The 22,046-nt window shown below is 40.7% G+C and overlaps 1 protein-coding gene across 4 annotated transcripts in view; it reads right to left on the bottom strand.

Annotated features, from left to right (window-relative positions):
• The window catches only part of TBC1D8B (TBC1 domain family member 8B), a 105,002-nt gene that overhangs the window by 62,618 nt on the left and 20,338 nt on the right, over positions 1–22,046 (bottom strand). For all 4 annotated transcript variants that reach the window (XM_027845588.1, XM_027845587.1, XM_027845589.1 and 1 more), the window contains exon 2: positions 6,866–6,976. In XM_027845588.1, coding sequence (XP_027701389.1) covers positions 6,866–6,976 — 111 coding nt within the window. The remainder of the gene's footprint in view (positions 1–6,865; positions 6,977–22,046) is intronic.

Below are 22,046 nucleotides of genomic sequence, written 5' to 3' on the forward strand. Positions count from 1 at the left end.
AGAGAGAGAGAGAGAGAGAGAGAGAGAGAGAGAGAGTCAGAGAGACACAGAGAGAGGATTCTTGTTGGTTTAGCTACAGGTTGGGCTAGGTGGCTCTAAGGCTCCTATGATTACTAGAGAATTTGAATCATATGGTTACTGACAACTTTTCCTCTTTTGAGAACTGTCTGTTCTTATCTTTTGGTCATTGATGTATTAGAGAATGTTTTTTATTCTTATATATTTGAGTCAATTACATACAGATTTGGGTTGCTAGGCTTTTTAAAGTGACATTACTACAAAGATTTTTTTCCCCTACTCCATTTCTTTCCTTTTCACTCTGGATGCATTTCTTTTTGTTGCCTAGAAGCTTAATTTTATACAACCAAATTCATCTACCTCGTCCTGTATAATTCCCTCTAAATCATAAATGTCTAATTTTTTAACTTCCCCACAGTTAAAAGGTATAACATTTCATTATCCTGTCATTTTAAGATGATTTCTTAAACATTTAAATCATAGAGCTATTTAAAATTTATTATGGGGTATGAGATGTGGGTCTACTTCTATTTTTGCCAAACTGTTTTACAATGTTGTCGTTAAGTTTTGTCAAATCACATTTCATTTCCCAGTGTTATGTGACCTTAGCTTTATAAAACGCTAGTCCACTGTGTATATTTGGTTCTTGATCATGATTACCCCATCTATCTCACTGATCTTTTAAAAAATTCCTACTCAGTTCAACAGTTTTCATGATTACTGATTTGTAAATAATTTGAGAGATCAGTGCCAGTTCCTTTTCCTTTTCCTCCCTCAATTTCCCTTGACAGTCTTGTCCTTTTACTTTTCTTCCATGTGAATTTTATTATCTTATCAAATGCCATAATTTATCTAAATCTCAATGTATTGTGACTGATACGGCATGAAATCATTTACTTGAGAGAGTTGTCATCTTTATTATATTAACAGCCATTTACTTTGGATATCTCTCAGAATCTTCGTGCTCCCCATGCTTCTCCAAACTCCATATATTTGTTAAGTCTTTTGGAGCAATAATATTCCATTATAATCTGTGCACCACAATTTGTTTAGGAATTCTCCCTTAATGGTCACACATTATTTCTAGATCTTTACTACTATGAGTATGAAATGATACAGAGGGAAGTCAGCAGAAACAGGAAAATAACATACACAATGACGATGACTATGTAAATGAAAAGAACAAAAAATGAATGTCAGGCTATTAGAACAACAAATCTTAGCTCAGGAGAAATGAAGAAGGAATGAATGCATCTGCCTCCTTTCAAGGAAAGCAAGAGGACTGCAGGTATTGGAATGCTGTTGAATTTGCTTTCAGACACCATGCTCTGTGCATGGGGGTTGGCTTAACTGTTTTTCCCCCTTTTACAAAGGCAGACTCATCTGGGTTCAAATCCTGCTTCTGACACCACCTGTATAACCCTGGGCAAGTCATTTAAACCCTTTGAACCTCAGCTTCTACATGTGCACAACCTGGGGCTTGGATTAGATGGTCTCTAAGGCTTTTCCAGCTCTAAATCAAAGATTTTGTGTGACCTTAAGTAAGTCCCTTTCCCTCTCTGGGCCTCAGTTTCCTCCTCAGTAAGAGGAGGGGGTTACACTGCACAGTCTCTGAGGGTCCTGTCATCTATGAATCTGGAATCCTAGGAATTATTTTACCCTAGTCCCTTCAGTTCCCTAGACTCCATTTCCTCCCTCATAACAGGAGGAAGCTGGACTCCACAGTCTCTGAGGGCCTTGTAGGTTATGAATCCAGGAGCCTATGGGTGATCTCATATCAGTTGCTTTAGCTTTCTAAGCCTCAGTTTCCTCATTTGCAAAATTAGGTGGTTGGATCTGATGACCTTTAAGGTCCCTTCTAGGTCTAAATGTACAATCTATGACTTGTTTCAGCAAGAGAGAGTAATAGTAATGGGAGAAAGAAAAATTCTTGAGCAGGGCAATGGATATTTTAGCAGCAGTGAATAAGGGCTCCACGAACTTTATTAACCTATTGTGACAAGAAAGTTGTTACAATATACCTATACATATACTTATAATATACATAAGTGTGTGCCTAGGTGTGTGTTTATAATGCACCTATGGATGTCAGTTCATTTACAATGTGCCTATGTGTGCCTTTGTATTTACAATGTACACATGTGCACTAAGTCACATCAACAATTGCTTATTAAGCACCTACTATGTATCAGGCACTGTGCTAAGCACTAAGAATACCAAAAAAAAAAAAAAAGGCCCAAAATAGTCCCTGCCCTCAAGAAGCTCCCAGTCTGATGTATCTCGTATGTCCAACTACCTTTATGGACATCTTAACCTAGATGTCCCTTAAATTGAGAATGTCAAAAACTGAACTCAGTATCTTTCTTCCTAGACCTACCCCTCTTCCAAACTTCTTTATTACTGTCAGGGGAACCACCATCCTCCCAGTCTCCCAACTTAGGTGTCACCCTTGAACCCTTCTTCTCTCTCACGCCCACCCCCATATCCACTCTACTGCCAAGTTCTATCCATTCACCTTCACATCATCTCTTGAATATGCCTCCTTTTCTCTTCTCTGACACTGCCACTACCTTAGTACAGGCCTCATGCTTGTACTATTTATTTATTTATTTGTTTGTTTTTGGTAAGGCAATTGGGGTTAAGTGACTTGCCCAGTGTCACACAGCTAGTAAGTGTCAAGTATCTGGTCTGAGGCTGGATTTGAACTCAGGTCCTTCTGACTCCAGGGCTGGTGCTCTATCCACTGTGCCACCTAACTGCCCCTTTTATTCATTCATTCATTCATTCATTCATTCATTTATTTATTTGGTCATGCTTGTACTATTACAATAGCCTCTCTCCACTCCAGTCCATCCTACACTCAGCTACCAAAATGATCTTCCTAAAGCACAGATGTGATCATGTCACCTCCTCCCCCACTTAACTCCCCATTACCTCCAGGATCAAATATAAAAATCCTATCTTTTAAAATCCTTCATAACTTGGCCCCTTCCTACCTTTCCAAGAACCTAGCACCCAGTAAAACTGGCCTCCCTGTTGATGAGAGCACAAAACACTCTGTCTCCCTACTCCACGAATTGTCAATGGCTGTCTTCCATGCCTGGAATGCCATGTCTTTGTCTCTGGCTCCTAGCTTTCCTGGCTTCCTTCAAGTCTCAGCTAAAATCCCTCCTTCTGCAGGAAGCCTTTCCCTGTCCCTTTTAATGCTACTTGCTTCCTTCTGTGATTATCCCATTTATCCTGTCCATATCTTGTTTAAACACAGTTGTTTGTATGTTATCTCCGCCATTAGACTGGCAACTCCTTGAGGGCAGGGATTATTTTTGCCTTTCTTTGTATTCCCAGTGCTCAGAACATGCCTGGGACATAGTAAATAAGCACTTAATAAATGCTTGTTGACTGACTGCACGAGTAGGTATATATTTGTTGCTCTTCAGTTGTTTTCAGTCGTGTCCAACTCTTAGTGACTCCATTTGGGGTTTTCTTGGCCAAGATACGGGAGTGGTTTGCCATTTTCTTCTCCATCTCATTTTACAGATGAGGAAACTGAGGCAAACAAGGTGAAGTGACTTGCCTAGGGTCACATAGCTAGGAAGGATCTGAGGTCATATTTGAACTCAGGAAGATGAGTTCTCCTGACTTCAGGCCCAGTACTCTATCCACTGCAGTACAACCAAGCTGCCCCCATAGGTATATATTTAAAATATGCCTATGTGTGCCTATATATTTAAAATATCCACAAGTGTGCCTGTATGTTTAAATATGCACAAGTATGCCCACATGTATATTTGTATGCATAAGTGTCCTGTACATTTCTATTATTCCTATATGCCCATATATTTCCATGTATACCCATATGTTTACAACATGTATACCCATATGTTTACAACATGCCCAAGTGAGCCCATATGCTTATAACGTATACAAGCGTGCCCAGATGTACATTTCTAATATGCAAAAGTGTGCCTGTATGTTCACAATGTACACAAATGTACCTCTCTCTCTCTCTCCATATATATATATATATATATGTGCTGATGTATGTATATGCACAAATTTACATATGTCATGTGTGCCCATATATTTACAATATGCCCATATGTATACATTTACAATGGGCCTGTGGATCTGTATATTTATAATCTGCCTCTGTGCATGTATTTATAATGGTGCCTAAGTGTGTACATATTTACAATATGCATAGGCATATACATACTTCATATATCTCTGGGACATGCTACCTCTTAAAGCAAGCTAGGTGACTGCTTAGAATAGGTTAATCTGGCATGTTCATACAGCAACTTTAACATACACCCACACACCCAGCCGCCCACACACCCACCCACAGCCAAACACATGGTTTCTACCTAATACAGCTGCCAAGCTCTGATGTCCCTATTATATTTTCAAAAAGCAATTACTGGAGTCTTGTATAGCTTGGCTCCTTGATGGCAAGGATTTGGTTTGGTTTGTTTTTTCCTCTCTGCTAAGTAGGTGTCTTTGGATGAAACAGTCTCTCAGGCAGAAGGGGGAGAGCAGTGAGAGCTGGGGATCTGAACAAAACAAGTAGGGGGGGGGCTGTGAAGCACTCCCTCCCTAAGAAGTCCGTGCTTATTATGAAGGAGAAAGCATCAAATGTAACTACATCAATTGAGAATGTCAGCTCACATTTCTATTTTGAGTAGTAACTGATCAGAAGTAATATTTAGGGAGGGGGGAGGCCTCTTCCTCTCTATCAATTCCAGATTAGAGCTGTGGAAACAAAGACTTATTATTCAAAGAACAATGGAAATGTGGCAAGCAATAATAGCTTTATGCAATTTGATGATATAGTTGTTTCTTATGCTGAAGAGCGGTCTGTCTCCCCACAGATGGAGAGGGTTCATGTTTGCATTACTTAATGATTGGAAAGGGACCCATTAACACACAGACACATAGAGGAACCAGCTGTTGCAATCTGATCCTAAATAAAGTTGTCCATTAAGCAACAAGGGCCATCTATCACTTTCTCCATCAGTATAGTGCTATAGCCCCTGGTTCTCCTAGTCCAGTTTTTGAGCATTTTGATGCATGTGGAAATTAATCCTGGCAAGCATCATCTTTTTCCTTTAAAGAATCTTACATTTTTGAAATGGGTCAAGTGTACACATAATAGAGATCCATAAAAGGCAGTCCCCAAATGTGTTAGGACAGTCTGTTATGACTGCCATTTCAAAGCTGAAGGGGCCTTCCTGAACATGCTCATTTCTGGCTCTTTAGAAAGAAGGATAATGCCGCTCAGTCAACGGGCCTTATCCCTCTTTGACTCTAGTTCATTCAGAGTAGGTAATGTACGTGTTTCTTTTTCAGAAAAAAAAATGGTCAAAGAAGATAGATTTCTATATGGACAGATGTTAAACCTTTGTTACCAACGCGTCAGGAGGCTCATGACCACAAAAGCCAGATGCAGCGTTGGGTTTAAAAAAGAGTCAGAAAGGAAGCAATCTGCCAGTCACACTGAAGAATGAAATAGCAAGCCCGAAAACAAGAGGCATATTTGTCTCTATGTAAGTCATACATTCTTCATCTACATATATGAACTGCAGAAATTCATAGGTCATGTGCAGCTTGGGAAGGAACACCTACTCACAAAAGAAAACAAAGGAGTCTCACATTCAATTTTAAAAAGGGAAGGTAGAAATCTCAGAATCTAATTAGACCAATATTACAATGGCATAAAAAACTAAGCAACAAGCAGTCACTGTGATTTGGATTTCAAAACAAACATCTGAATATTGTTAGCTAAAAATCCTGGTGAACATTTCCCCTGCTATATAGTTCCTCATATGTCAACAGGGCATATCTCTCTCTCTCTCTCTCTCTCTCACACACACACACACACACACACACACACACACACACACTCTAAAGTTAAGTGAGCATGTATAAGAGGTTCATCTGGCAGGTTCACATGTCAACCCCAATTCTAGTGCCTTCCCTCCACTGATTATTTCCTGTCCATCCCATATATAGCCTGTTTGTACAGAATTTGTTTGCTTATTGTCTCTACCATTAGATTGTGAGCCCCTTGGGGGCAGGGACTGTCTTTTGCCTTTTTTGTATCCCCAGAGCTTAGCACATGGCCTGGCACACAGTGGGTGCTTAATAAATGTTTATTGACTGGCAGAGTCAATGTCAGATTGTCAGTGTGTGGATTATTGGGGCGGGGAAGGAGGAAGAACTTCTGGGTTAGGATCTTTATCTTCCCCAGGGCTACACCCAGAAAGGTACAGAAGGATGAGCAAGAGGAAGTAATATGGCAGTAGGACTGGTTTCCCTGGTTCCATGTAAGTCCCAGCTAAAATCTCATCTTTTACAGGAAGCTTTTCCCAATCCCTCTTAATTATTTCCTATCAATCCTGTCTATAGCTTGTTTGTACACAGTTGTTTGCATGTTGTCTACCTTATTAGACTGGGAGAGCAAGGGTTGTTTTTTGCCTCTTTGTATCCCCGCTGCTTAGCACAGTGCCTGGCACATAGCAGGTGCCTAATAAATGTTTATTGACTGACTGATTAGGTTTGAAAGAGGGGCTAGTATGGCAGGGCGAGAATCTGTACTGCTAATGGACTGCCCTCCACACCAGATGAGAATTTGGGGTAAGGGGTTAAAAAAAAAGAAAAGTAGTATGTCATTTTTGTCAAAAATACAATAACAGAAAATCTTACTATTATATCCCAGCATGGTAACAGATGGGTTTTCGTAGCATGAGCCAAGACAACTAGAAAATAAAAATGATGGATCCAAACAGACAAATTCTTAGTCTTCTTCATTTAAAATGGAAAAATACATTCTCAAAGCCCCACTTACCACATGCGATGGACCAATAAACCTGAGAACCTGGTGTCTGATGGAGGATGCGAAATGGAGCCACTTTAGCAGTTGAGTCTAAGACTGAATCAAGTGTCCCAACCAGAAGGCCTGTGGCAATGGAGAGATGGGTGAAATTAGGACTTTTATAGAAAATGGATAAAATAAAAAATCACCTCCTATGAGAAGCACAAGAGAGGCCATGTGGAGTAGATGATAGAGAGCCAGCCTCAGAGGCAGAAAGACCAGGCCTCTGCCATCCATTGGCTGTGTGACTCTGGGTAGATCTTCTAAGACTAGAATGTACAGAACAGGTGACGGATGATTTCTGCAGGCAGAGGGGGCCTCCCCAGACCAATAAAATCATAGGTATAGTCTAAAAAACAAAACAAAAACAAAAGATGTAACAATGTCATTTTTAAGTCGAGCATTTCCATTTCCAGCCCAGGAAGTCCCCATCAAAAGAAATCAAGTCTACTACATTTCTATTATAATACCATAGTAGTATTATGAGTGGAGCTCTTGAGGAAATCACATTTCAGCAGGAGTAACTTAGGCTCAATTACCCAAATCTCACAATATCATACCAGTTATAAGCCTATTTCATAATCACTGAGACACAGAAGTGATCGTCTAAAGGTGGTAAAATCTTGACTAAGGAGAATGGTACAGAAAAGGGGGTGTGAAGGGAGGGGAGTCTGTTTAACAATTAAGTCCAAATGTCTCAGCTAAGAATCTAAGGCTCTTAGTTGACCGGCTCAGCCCTACAAATACAGTCTTATCTTGAGTCATTCTCCAACAAAAATAAACTATGCTAGTCAGGCAAGTCTCTTTAATAATCACAATGATAACTCCCAGGTTATTCATGCCTTTTTCCTCAGTGGGTTTTTTTTTCATAATATGATTAAGCTCAAATCTCCTCCCCCAGACACCACACCATCCAAATCTTACACTTTTCCCAATGCTACCTTCCCTCTGAATACCCATTATGATTCTCAGGATCAGAGATCCAGAGCTGGAAGGGACCTGAGAGGCCAGAGGAGGAGTGACTCGCCCCAGGCCATCTCATCCACCAGAAACAGGCTTCGAATGCAGCTCCAGAGTCCTTTGCCCACTCTACCAATAAGATGATGCAAATCCAACAAGACAAGACAAATGCATCCTTTTACTCTGGCATTTTGGGGTGTTTTACTTTGTTGGGTGCAAGCTCTTCACTCAGAGTAGGCATTCTAGACCAAACTTTATAAGAGTAATCCATTTTAAACCAGGTTTTTCACAGGTTTTCAATTTTCACCTACCAAAGAGGTTTCTTGGAAAAAGTGATATTTCAAGCAAGCTTTGAAAGAGGATAAAGACAACAGCTGAGACAGGATAGAAGGGAACAGGCACAAACAAAGAGCAAGGGGACTGATGTCACATGTGAGTAGCAATCTCACTTACCAGTCCATTACTTAAAAAAAATACATTTTATTGATACCTTGTATTTTTAACATCAGGGTCATTTTGGGGTACATGCTGCCCCCTCTACCCTGGGGACTGAATCCTCCCTTATAACAAAGAAAAGGAGATAAGCTAAGACAACTAATACAGTGACTATTTCTGATAACGTTACGTGCATGCAACATTCTATCCTTGAAGTCCCGGCCTCGCTCCTCAAAGGAAGGTAGTAGGTTTCATTATCTGTTCTCTGGGACCATTATTGGCTTTTCAATTACTCCCAGGCCAGCTTCCTTTGGGGGATCTTTTCATTCGTACTGTTGGAGTGATTGTACATATTGTTCTTCTAGACAACTTGGCAGGAAGTCTCCAGAAGAATTCTCTAAGGAGCAATGTTTGACCTTGGGCTAACGTTTAACACTTTGAACAATGACTTGAATCAAGGCATTGATGGCATGCTCATTAATGGTGGAGATCAGAGATCTGGAAGAGACCTTAGAAGTCCACATCCACTGAGTCCAATATTTTTACTTTATGAATGAGGAAACTGAGGCCCAGAGAGGAGAAATGACTTGCCCAAGACTACAAGTAGTGGCAAGGTGAGGATTTGAACTTAGGTCCCCTAACTCTAAATCCAAGGCTCTTACCACTGCACTGGATGACAAAGTCAGAATCCAAAATGGATCCTGACAGGCTAGAGCATTAGGCTAAATCTACTTAGGTGAAATTCAATAGGAGTAAACATTGTCTTGTTTTTGTTGCTTAGTCGTTTTTCAGTTGTGTTCGACTCTTCCTGACCCCATTTGGGGTTTTCCTGGCAAAGATACTGGAGTGGTTTACCATTTCCTTCTCCAGCTAATTTTACAAATGAGGAACTGAGGCAAACAGTGTTAAGAGACTTGCCAAGGGTCACATAGCTAGTAAGTGTCTGAGGCCAGATTTAAACTTATGAAGACGAGTCTTTCTGACTCCAAGCCCAGCAGCACTCTATCCACTGTGCCACCTAGCTGCCCATAAAGCCTTATGCTTGGGTTCAAGAAATTCAATTTTGCAAGAATCAGACAAAGGAAGGCAATTTATACAGCAATTTTTTTCTGAAAAAAGATCCGGGAGTTTAGTGGATTGAAAATATGAATCAGTAGTGTGATGTGGCAGGCAAAAGGCAAATGTAAACTTGAGCTGCATCAAGAAGTATAGCATCCAAAAATAAGGACTAGGTGTAAAGTATATATTTTTTATATAAGGTATAGGAATAAGATATAGTTTCCAGGAATGATCACTCTATACTTGGCCCTGATAAGACCACATGTGGAGTACTCTGGGCAACACAATTTAACAAAGACATTGGTAAGCTGGAGGGCTTACCAATCAGAGAAGGGCAACCAAGATGGTGAAGGGCCTTGAGTTCAGGTCATATGAGATCAGCCAAAGGCACTGGAAATGTTTAAAATGGAAGAAGAGGGAACAGAGCCAGGACGGTGAAGCAGCAGGAAGAAACAGAGTGGGCTCCAAAAAAAATCACCCTCTTCTTAACAGATCTAGAAAACACATTAGACTGAATCCTGATCAAGAAATAGAATAAAATTACTCACAGTGAGTCATTCTTCTAGCACAGGTGAGCATAGGAAGGCAGTCAGAGGTCTAGGGACACAGGGGACAGGGTCTGGCCAGAGTATGCACTCAGGGACCAAAAGAGGACAGGGCTGTGCACTGAGACAAGATGAGGTCCCACACCCATATTGGGACACCATGACCTCACGCAGGCTGTGAAAACAGGTGCTAAATCCTCATCTTTGTTACTCACTAACCAGTTCCAGGTCACAGATCCAGGGAGACCTAAGGAAGGAACCACTGCTTAGGAGCGGCATGTTAGGGGAAGGAGTAGTCATACACTCTACATTATGTACTGAGTGAGAGGAGCAAGTTCAGAAGCAAGAAGACTCGGAAGCCCAGGAGCAGAGCAAGGGCTCAGTTCCATCTCAGTTCTAATCCAGCCTGACGCCTACAGAGGAATAACCAGGGCAGAAATCCCAGACCAAAGGGGAGCCTGCAGATCTTTCTGGATCAGTAGAGCTTTCCCGCTGGCTGGTAAGGGCTGAGTTCGGCAGCAAACTACTGAAACTCCAAAAGTGGCAAACCCACAGGCCTGTTGCTCAGACTCAAATCCAGGTCAAGAAGTTGAAGAGCTCAGACCAAAGGGGCAGCCATCAGATTCTGTTCTGGATCAGACTGCTCTGGGAGCATCCCAGCCTGAGCTGTCCCTGAGAGCCAGGAATAATCCAACACTCAATACCCCAAGAAAACAGCAGCAGAACCAACCTAGACATTCCCTCTAGAAGTTCCCAGAGGCATTAGGCAAAAAAAAGAAGAAGAATACCATTAAACTATTATGGTGACAGAGATGCTCAAGACAGAAATCCAGAAGGAGAAAATAATTCTAAAATAGCTACAAGCAAACTCTCAAAGAAAAACACAGCTTGGGCACAAATTCACAGAATTTCTGGAAGACATAAAACAAGAGGGTTTTATGTCTGGAAGACATAAAACAAGAGGGTTTTGAAAAAGTTAAAAAATGTTTTTCATAAATGAAATGACAGCACTAAAGGGGAAAAATGGAAAAGAAAAGAGAACTATGGAAGAAAGAACTGAAAAGAGAAGTAATAGCTTGGCACAAGAAGTACAAAACCTTGCCCAACCAACAAACTCCCTAAAAATCAAAGAGAGTAACTGATAGTGTCAAAACTTGCAAAGAAATCAAGAAGGATGGGGAATGAAAAAAGTCATTAGATTTGGCAATTAAGTGATCAGTGCTAACACTGGAGAGAGTAGTTTTAGTTAAACGATGAAGTCAAAAGTCAAATTGTAGATGTTTTAGAAGTGATTGAGAGGAGAGGAAGTGCAGGTGCCTAGTGTAGAAGGCTGTCTTAAGAAGTTCAGCTGAAAAAAGTATAAGAGCTATAGAATGACAACTAGCAAAGATGGTAGGATCAAGTGACGGTTTTTGAAGATGGGGGACACATGTGCATGTTTGAAGGCATAGGGGAAACAGGTAGTAGGCAAAGAGAAGTTGAAGATTAGAAAGAGAGTAAGGATGACAGAAAGGCTGATCTGTTGCAAAAGGCAGAATAGAATGGAATCAAGGATACATGCCTTGGCAAAGAGAAAGCCCATTTCTTCACGCGAGACAGGAGTGAAAGAAGATATAATGGAAGAAGATGGTATTATAAGGAAGAGATAAGGAGTTCTCAATGAATGGGCTCAATTTTTTCAGCTGGGAGGATGGGGGGTGGGGGTGGGAGAGTGGAGCAGTGCCATGGGAGGCTTGAGTGAGGACCCAGTTGAGAGTCAAGTAAATTGGAAGTGGACACATGTTTAGCAGCATGTGGTGGATGGTGGGAGTAATACAAAATTGGGGTGTAATGGATGGTGGATGGTGAGAATAATGCAAGGCATGATCAAGGAAAGGATAAGGGGGCAAAGGATTTGAGTACGGATGACAGCATAGAATTGAACTGAATCACCAAGGAGTCAATATAGGGAAGTATAGCCAGTACAGAGGTGAGTGCCTTGGAAAAAAATAAAGGGGTAGAGGGATCGTAGGTTGTGGTGAAGAGGAAGAACAGGATTAAGGTTTGTAAGACAGAGTAAAAGATGGAATGATTAAAGATTACGATCAGATAAAAAATTTCATAGTCAAGAGTGTGATGTGGCAGCCAAAAAAAGCAAATGGGAATTGTGGCCTATGTTAAGAAAGACTAACATCCTGAAAGATGGAGGTAGTCATCTTGACTCTGCCCAGACTCGACCATGTCTGGAGTATCCTATCTAATTCTTGGCATCACATCTTAAGAGGAACAGTGACAAACTAGAGCATGTCCATTGGAGGGCATGTAGGGAAAGGAATCTCATTCTCCTTCTCTCTCCCACTCCCCCACCATGGCATATGCACAATGGCTAAAAGAACTTATGATGTTTAGCCCAGAGAAGAGGAGGCTTTCAGAAAAAGGATAGAATAGCTTGCCTCTTTATAATCGCCTGTAAAAACAAACAAAATATCAAAAACAAGGGAAACGATTTTTAAATTACATAAGAAAAATTGAAATTTACCCTCTCCAAAGAAAATTAATAAACCAAAAAAGAGCTAATGATTTTTTAAAATTCAAGAATGAACTGAAGTAAACTCCAAAAGCAGCAGTAGCAATGCAGAAAGAAAAGGGAACAGTGCAAGCTATCCCAAAGGACATTCTCAAATGGATAAATGACATGCTTCAATAATTCAAGGAAGAATTAACACTGAGAAGATCATGAAAGGTAATAGAAGAACTTGGAACAATTAAAAATTACCAGGGAAGGAACTGAAGCCTATGTGAATGAAACTTAAAAAAAGAGAGAAAAATAACGAAAAAAAGAGGAGATGGAGAATATAAGAGAGAACCTGAAAGGCACTGTTAATATACTGTCAGTGGAGATCTGAATTTGTCCAGTTGTTCAGGAAAACACTTTGAAATTATGTTAGGACACCAAACTGTTCACATGCTTTGACCCATCAATACCACCAATGGACATAATTCTCCAAAGAGATCATAGGCAAAAGGAAAGGTCCCATATATGTTTACTAAAATATTTAGAGCAGCTCTTTTTATATTATCACAAAGCAGGAAAGCAAGTGGGTGTTCATCCATGGGAGGATAACTGAATAAATTCTGGTTTATGAATGGAATGGAAGAGATAAGTGCTTAGAATAAGACATATATCTTTAAACTAAGATAAATTAACTGTTAATCTAATTTAAGTATTATAGTGGATAAATCATCTAAGATAAATAGAGAAGAAAAAGAATGTGGAAGTTAGGGTGTGGGAGAATAAAGTGAACTCAAAGTGAAGCTCCTATTTCTTATTAAATGGGTTTGTGGCAGGGCAGGGGAAGGGGTAGAGTTAGAGAAATAAATTGTTAATAGCATAAAATATATGAATCTTGTTTAGTATTGTCATTTGCTTTAGTGGCAAGTAATAAAAGTTTGTGTTCCCTTCGGAATAATCAAATAATAATTCAAGAAAAGAATTGAAGGAAGAAGACCAAGTAAACCATAATAACACTAAGTGTAAATGGACTTAACTCCAAATAAAAGAAAGAGTGGCAATGACAATGACAAATAGAAACAGTCAATGTTAGAGGGGCTGTGGGAAGATAAGTACACTAATACACTGTTGGTGGAGCTCAGAGTTGGTCCAACCATTCTGGAAATCAATTTGGAATTATGTAAGAAAAGTCATTAAGCTGTCCATACCCTATAACCTAGCAATACCTCTACCGGGTGTATATGTATATACTCCAAGGAGATCAATGACTGAAAGAAAGGTCCTGGTTGCAACCCACAGTTTAAGAAGCACTGAAGGAGACTTGAGTGGAAAAAGTTTAAGAAGCCCTGCTATATATAACAAAGTATTAATAGCAGCACTCTTTATGGCAGCAAAACAAACAAATTACCAAGCAATCCTGGAAATAAAATGGGTACCCTTCAACAATCACTTCCATAAGCTTTTGAGTTTTAAATTTTTCTACCCTTCCTTCCCCACCTCAGGATCCCTCTTCTTTTCTGGTCTCATGGCTACCGGATCCTCAAAGCTAGACTCTCAAGACTTCCCCAAGATTTGCCCCTAAGTTAGAACTGGAAAAGCTTGGTCTCCAAAACCTTAAAAAGGAAAGCTTTTGTGCCTGGCCTCTATGATCTAGAGGACCAAGATAAATTGTAAAACTTCAAAGAAAAACTAGGATTCTTCTTTCTGTAGTCCCAGGCTAAGGCTACAGTGAAAAGTTATGAGTGAGATTGGTGAAGACCTCTCATAAAATCTAAACTTAAAAGGGTAAAATAAGGTAAAGACCTCTAATAATAATATACGTGTATCCAGGTCAGGAAGCCTGTAAACAGCCTGGATAAATATGTTCAAATTGTTGCAAAGACAAGTATAACCGCAAATTGTTGCAGGAACTGAAATGAACAAACAGGATGTACCAAGAGGATACTTGAAGGAGGGGAAGGCAGGTGAAAACAATGTAACGATTCTGTAATTTCCACTGCTGTTGCTGGGGTAGTTTTGCCGCGTTTAGATTGTGCCCCCTAAAGCCCAGCCAATGGGATAAGAGGTAGGGGCTAGGGAGGGGATGTGGTTAGAACCTATAAAAATGCTTGCTTGGCCAACACCACTCATGGTCTTGCATCAGAACTACCTTTTGGTGCGAGTTGCCCTTTCTCGGGAGATTGGAATAAAATCCTTTCTACTTTCTATCTGGAGAAGCCTCTGAATTAATTTGGGTAAGGGTCGTCACTGTCCCACACAGTTAGAACAACTAAAAACATCTTAGCAGATTCTGGAGGTATTGTGACTGATCATCAAGAAGTTTTGAAATACCTCCTTACTAGCCTGGTCATTCCCTTCCATCATACCCTTCCCCCACTCCTTTCCCTTGAGTAAAGAGGGTATCTTGGTGCAGGGACTGCAAACAGCCCTGGGTTTTTCTGTTAACCCTTCTCATCCCAGATCAGACTAGGAAAAGAGAGTTTCACCTTTCCCCCTCCCCTACAAATTCACCCTCCTCCACCTGGTCAAAGGAGGGAGGGGGCAGGGAGAGCAGCTACACTGTGGGCCCCACTGGCAATGGCCTTGGGCTCCAAAGCAACCCAGAAAGCCTGGAAGTATCACCCAGGTTTGTCACATCCTGCTCACCACCCCACCCCACCCCCAGCAACTGTGGGGAGAGAAGAAAGTGATCTCATCAAGACAGTACCAGGTAAAAAGCCAGTCAGTCTCTGAACTTGGGTAAGCCCATTCTTTTAAAGTTGTAGTTTTAACATGTTAATGATGAGATGCCCATTCTCTGTGTAAAGTAATTTGGAAATGCATTCAAGAGTACTGAAGTCACCTGATTGGTAATGGGTTTGTTTCAAGTTTCAAATTGGTAAACTTTTGTATCAGTTACGCCAAGCAACTTTTAAACAATGTCCTTGGTTTGCTGAGAATTTGCAAGTATGTAGAAATTATCTCTAACAATTGGCTTTTACACCAGGACAAATTTAAATTTGAGATGTAAATCCTGGAAAAATTTTCCCTAAGCTGTGATTAGTGAAACTTGCTATTTGAGGTAAAAACTCATGGGACCATAACTGATTTTGAGTCTTCTGGTGGATCATAATAATCCATCCATAACCAATAGTCAATAATCCACCATCTGAGAGAAAAGCCACAAGCTACTCAGAGAGAATGGTGATACAGGTGGGAGGTCAGCATCAGGAAAAGCTGAGAGGACAATTTTAGCTTCAATCTAAGATGGGATCCTCCTGGCCCAGTTTCCCCATTATGTTCCTTTGAAAACGAATGTTACCCACCTGGCTATTCCTGAGTCTGGCTATGAGGTGGAATTGATACTGCATGGTTGGAAAATCCCGTCATCCTTGTGAGTGGTACGTGCGTACCAGTATCAGTGAAGACCCCTCAGGACATGATCCTCCTCCTCTTCTTTAGTTGTGTAAGCAGAAATTCCTGAACTACAGTGTATCCTGTTTACCTCATCCTCTAGCTACATGACCTTGAGTAGAAGACTGTTGAAGCCATGAGGCCCCGAAAAGGGGAACCTGCTGCGATTTCTGTACTCCTTTGTTCTCTTCATTGCTGGGGAAAATTTACTCGAATAGATTGTACCCCTGAGGCTCAGCCAATGGGCCAGCGGGAGGGGGTTAAGGTAGGCTATTGCACTAGGATCTATATAAACCTATTTTAAACAAAGCACTCTTGCACTCCCTTGTTGACACCAATTTAGGCGACACTGGGGTGTCCTTTCTCGAGAAAGCCAATAAAGCAACTTTCTTTTTTACAAATTCTTGTCAAGACTCTGATTCAAATTTGGGTGGGGGTCTTTGTCCCACACACTTGGTTTAAATCTTGTCCCTGCTTTATCCTTTTATAGCAAATCTCTATAATCAGGGCAAGTGGTCAGTAAAAGATATAAGCACAATGCAAGTGTGTGAGATCTTGATATTTTGACCTGAATGTGTAGTCATTTCATACCCCAAATTATTGAAATTAAATCAGAAACATCTTTAGTTTGGTTTGGGGAAGAGAATTTCAGTGCAATCAATTTTCTTAGAGGGAGGTAATCTATTTGACCTAATCATTACTTAAGGTATCCTCCCAAGTCTTCTGTTATAATTGGAGTAAAAGTCAGTCTCTGGCCAAGGGTAGAAAACTTCTACCTGCAAAAGTGTTACTTAAACTTTTGAGAAAGTAACAAAGTCAGATAATCCTGCAGGTCAAGTGTAAATGATTTTAATGGGGCTCTTGCACTTTTACTTCTGCCTATATTTGGGCCCTCAGGCTTGTCAGATTTGTGTCTTCCAGACTACAGACCATTCACCTACAGTTGGCAGCAAACAATGGGTACCAGCCAATGTCCCCCCATCATCCCCTGGATGCAGCCAGTGCTCAGTTCTAGTCAGCCTCCTCTTTGGGATCCCCTCAAAGTAGGGTAAGCTCTATGCCAGGAAGCAGTTTCATTAGCCAAGACCTTCACCTTTACCCCAAAAGAGTTTGGGTCTCATTTGTTTGAGGGGGGAATGATGGGGCACTAATGATAGACCCCCTAAAAGGCCCTGGACTTTTCCACTTGGCCCAGATCCCTGGCATTTGCCTGGGGCACCCAGCCCTTCCCAGTTAATCTTTTCAACTGTCCTTTCACTGTTGCTGTCATTGTTTGCTCCTGGTCCCACCCTAGATCACCACTCCTTCATTCCAACTAGACCTCCTCTCTGTTACCTCCCAGAGTCACCCCAGCCTACTGTCCACTCCCATCCAAATCTTCCCACAGTCTGGCTGCATAAAAGGTCCATCTTGCCTCCATAAAGGTGCTCAGATTCTTTAAGAGTCTGGCCTGGTTGTCAATATAAGCATCACAAATTCGAGGATTCACCACATCACACCTATCAGATTGGCTAACATGACAAAACAGGAAAATGAAAGATGTGGGAAAATTGGAACACTAATACATCGTTGGTGAAGTTGTAAACTGATCCAACCATTCTGGAGAGCAATTTGGAACGATGCCCAAGGGGCTATAAAAATGTGCATACCCTTTGACCCAGCAATAGCACTTCTAGGGCTATATCCCAAAGAGATCATAAAAATGGGAAAAGGACCCACATGTACAAAAATATTCATAGTAGCTCTTTTTGTGGTGGCCAAGAATTGGAAATTGAGAGGATGCCCATCAGTTGGGGAATGGCTAAACAAGTTGTGATATATGAATGTAATGAAATACTATTGTGCTATAAGAAATGATGAGCAGGTGGACTTCAGAAAAACCTGGAAAGATTTATAGCCAGGAGAACATTGTACACAGTAACAGCCATGTTGTGTGATGACTAATTTCCTAACTTCTATAGACTTACCTCATCTCAGCAATGTAAGGATTTAAGACAACTCCAAAAGACTCACGATGGAAAATGCTATCCACATCCAGAAAAAAAATTTTGGAGTCTAAATGCAAATGGAAGCATACAATTTGCTCTCCTCTCCTTCTGTCGTTTTGTTTTGTTTCTTCTTTCTCGTGATTCCTCCCATTAGTTCTAATTCTTCTTTACATCATGACTAATATGAAAATATGTTTAATATGAATGTATAAGTAGAGCCTAAATCAGATTACACTGTCTTGGGGAGGAGGGAGGAGAGTGTGAGGGAGTAAATTTAAAACTCAAAATCTTATGGAAGCAAATGTTGAAAGCTAAAAATAAATAATTATTAAAAAAAACAAAAAACAAATGTGAGGATTCTTAAAATCTTTCTTACCTCAATCGATGCTTTAATAAACCTTGTCTCTGACTGAAAGAAGGCTTGAGTCGAATTTGAGGCAGGACCTGTGTCATTTGCCCTTGAATTTTGGGTTCCCATCACCCCTAGACCTCAACATCTCCTTCCATCCATCTCTCTGTAATGTCTATCTGTTGTTCCCAGTTCTGCCCACTTGGGTCAAGCAGAACAAAGTTAAATTCCTCTTCTGTATGCTAGTCCTCCAAATGCTTGAAGACAGTTATCTGTCTTTTCCCTCTAACTCTTCATGTTTTTTGGCCATCATCCCCAGTTCCCTTACCCAATCCTCATTCAACACAGAAAACATTGACACAGATTTCAACCGAGAGACTAGTTGTTATTGTGCTGTTTCCACTGGGTCCACTTCTTTGTGACCCCATTTGGGGTTTTCTTGGCAAAGATACTGGTTTGCCATTTCTTCTCCAGCTCATTTTCCAGATGAGGAAACTGGGGCAAACAGGGTGAAGTGACTTGGCGAGGGTCACAAAGCTAGGAAGTGTCTGAGGCTGGATCTGAACTCAGGAAGATAAGTCTTTCTGATTCCAGGGCCAGTGCTCTAGACACTAGAGCCAACGATGGGGAGCCTGTGGTCTCGAGGTCACATGTGGCCCTCTAGGTCCTCACGCACAGCCCTTTGACTGTATCCAAATTTCACAGAGCAAATCTCCTTAATAAAAGGATTTGTTCTGTGAAACTTGGACTCGGTCAAAAGGCCACAACACAAGGACCTAGAAGGCCATGTGCAGCCTAGAGGCCACAGGTTCCCCACCCTTGGGGACCAAAATGCATAAAACTTCCTCAAGAAAAGCAAGAGTAGTATTTGAGGAGATCAGAATGAATGAAATGAATGAATAAATAAATAAATAAATAATTTACTAGGTGCCAGACATTGTGTTACATACTGGGGACACAAATACAAAAAGTGAGACAGTTCTTACCTTTAAGTGAATGACAGAGAAAAACAAGCTGGAGGTGGGGAGGGGGGAGACTCCCCAGGGAGGGGTGTTCTAAATTGAGAAGTCACATAGGTGTTTAGTGAAGCCAAAGGGCAAATGATTGATGTGTCCTTTCAAGAAATGGTAGTGTTGATTTGATTACTGGTTTCAGGGCTAGAAATTGAGAGGGAAGAAGAGAGAAGCGGAAAGGTACCTGCCCCGTGATGTGGCATGAAGTTGGCCAAAGAACAGCAATGTAGTAGTTCAGACAGTGAAAATGGAATTCAAACCAGAAAGTATTAACAGGCACAAATAAGGAAATTGTGCTTAAAAGGTAGTATTCAAAAGGAGAACACAATCATTTTAAAATATTTGTTCCCCAAATAATGAAACAGTGAAATTTATAAAGGAAGAGTTCAAAGTCATATAAGAAAGAGACAGAAAATTAATAATAGTAGGAGATTTGAATACTCCTATCTGAATATAATTTCAACAAAAAGATACACAAGAATGAAGGCACAATGCTGAATTCATCTAGCAGACAAAAATGAATGGGGAAAGCAAAGAATGTACTTTATTCCTCCCAAATACACATGGAATATGCACCAAAATCCACCACATGCTAGATCACAGAACAATGATAGGTCAATTTGTCAGAATCAACTGAAAGTACACATTTTGGGACACAGTCTATGTAGCAAGGATAAGAAAAACACAAATCTCCATTGGTGACTCATACTTAGAGCATAAGGTACTCGCTTTAGCCCATATGAAAAACAATCCGCACTAGAGGTACAAGGTGTTGAGTGAGATTGGTGAAGACCTCTCATAAAATCTAAACTTAAATGGGTAAAATAAGGTAAAGACCCCTAATAATAATATATGTGTATCCAGGTCAGGAAGCCTGTAAATAGCCTGGATAAATATGTTCAAATTGTTGCAAAGACAAGTATAACCGCAAATTGTTGCAGGAACTGAAATGAACAAACAGGATGTACCAAGAGGATACTTGAAGGAGGGGAAGGCAGGTGAAAACAATGTAACGATTCTGTAATTTCCACTGCTGTTGCTGGGGTAGTTTTGCTGCGTTTAGATTGTGCCCTCCGAAGCCCAGCCAATGGGATAAGAGGTAGGGGCTAGGGAGGGGATGCGGTTAGAACCTATAAAAATGCTTGCTTGGCCAACACCACCCATGGTCTTGTATCAGAACTACCTTTTGGTGCGAGTCGCCCTTTCTCAGGAGATTGGAATAAAATCCTTTCTACCTTCTACCTGGAGAAGCCTTTGAATTAATTTGGGTAAGGGTCGTCACTGTCCCACACAGTGTAGATCCAGACAGTTTCCCAAAGATTTTGATAAGCTAGAAGAATGGGCGCAGATCAAATAACATGAAATGTAACTGGGCTAAATGACAGATCTTATACTTGGCTTCAAAAAAGTCAACCTCACAAGCAAAAACACAGAGGAGGTACAACTAGATAGTTGTGCATCTGAAAACAATCTTAAGGTTTTAATGAACTTAAATCCCAAGATGAGTCAACAGGGTGATCAGGCAGCCAAGAACACCAATGTCACCTTATATTGCATCAAGAGAAGCAGAGCTTCCAGGGCCTACACTGGAAAGCCTTCAAGAACCGAACAGCCCAATGTTGATTTCCAAGACCCAGCCTAGCTCAGTATAGAGAGAGTCTCATCAATGACAAGTAGGCTAGATCAATTCTTTGACCACAACAACTGAGGAAATTTTTTTAAAATGTAAAAATGACCCTCCCCTTCTGTTTCTGTATTGACAGCTGCAGAAAAGGGGGTGAAGATTATTAAGAATTACATAGTTTTTAGACCATCTACAAATTTTAACCTGGATTTTGGTACTCCAAATGTAAGATTTTGGTCCAATGACCAAGCAGATGGGCTACCGGAGGAAAACAAATCATGTCAATCTTGACATTCTTTCCATAAGCAAAACCATTAGAAAGAAGACAGTGGAAGCTAAATAGAGGCCAGGTTTTGTGCAAAGGAACAAAGGAAGGAGAAATTGGTTTTGTTGCAGGCCTAAAGGTAACGAGGAGCACCTTTTTATGGGATGTTTGGCTAGTTTGCATTGCAATAATTGTGATAAGGATTTGAAAAAAAGCCATCATGGAAATGAATGCATCTTATGTATCCACACTGGGTACAGAGTATGAAGAGGTAGAGTAATTCCAGGAAGAGCTCAATAAGACCCTTGAAATTAAATCAATCTACTCTTTGATACTTGATGACTTCATTGCAACAAGTGAGGATGGTGAGAAAAATATCAAAAACCAAGGGTCCGGAAGAAGTAATGAGGGAGGTCAAAGACTTGTAGGCTATACAGAAGGCTCATGCCTTTATATCATGAATACTTTCTTTGAGAAAAGGACTGGCAGATGCTGGACACCAACAGCACCACATAACATCACACAAAGGCAGTTCTGCCACAACACAAATTTCGAAAATGCAAATTTTGAGTTTGCTTTTACGTGATTTCTTCCACAAGAAAAAGCTTGAATGCAGAAAATTGTCCCACTTCACAATAACTCACAAGCCACAACCCTTCTGACACCCACTTCCATAAGCAAACTTCTGGTCTTTGTCAAGGTAAAGTATCATATGTATTGTATATCTTCTGGTTCACTTAGGAACTGCTGGCGGAGAAGGGCTGGTCTATGCCATCGCTTCTTAAACTGTGGGTCGTGATCCCATATGGGGTCACATAACTGAATGTGGTGGTCACGAAAACTCTGGCAACAGTAGAAGGTTTCTGAATGTACAATGACAATGTGGTGGTCACGAAAACTCTGGCAATAGTAGAAGGTTTCTGAATGTACAATGACAAAAAATTAATTAAAAATCAAACACATAATGAATACAAGGTGTTTCTGGCAGCACTTGCCCATGTTGCATCTTGCGACTTCATTGCAGCCTTGGTT

This window comes from Vombatus ursinus, unplaced genomic scaffold (genome assembly GCF_900497805.2).
Source record: "Vombatus ursinus unplaced genomic scaffold, bare-nosed wombat genome assembly UNPS02014982.1, whole genome shotgun sequence".
Taxonomy (NCBI): Eukaryota; Metazoa; Chordata; class Mammalia; order Diprotodontia; family Vombatidae; genus Vombatus; species Vombatus ursinus.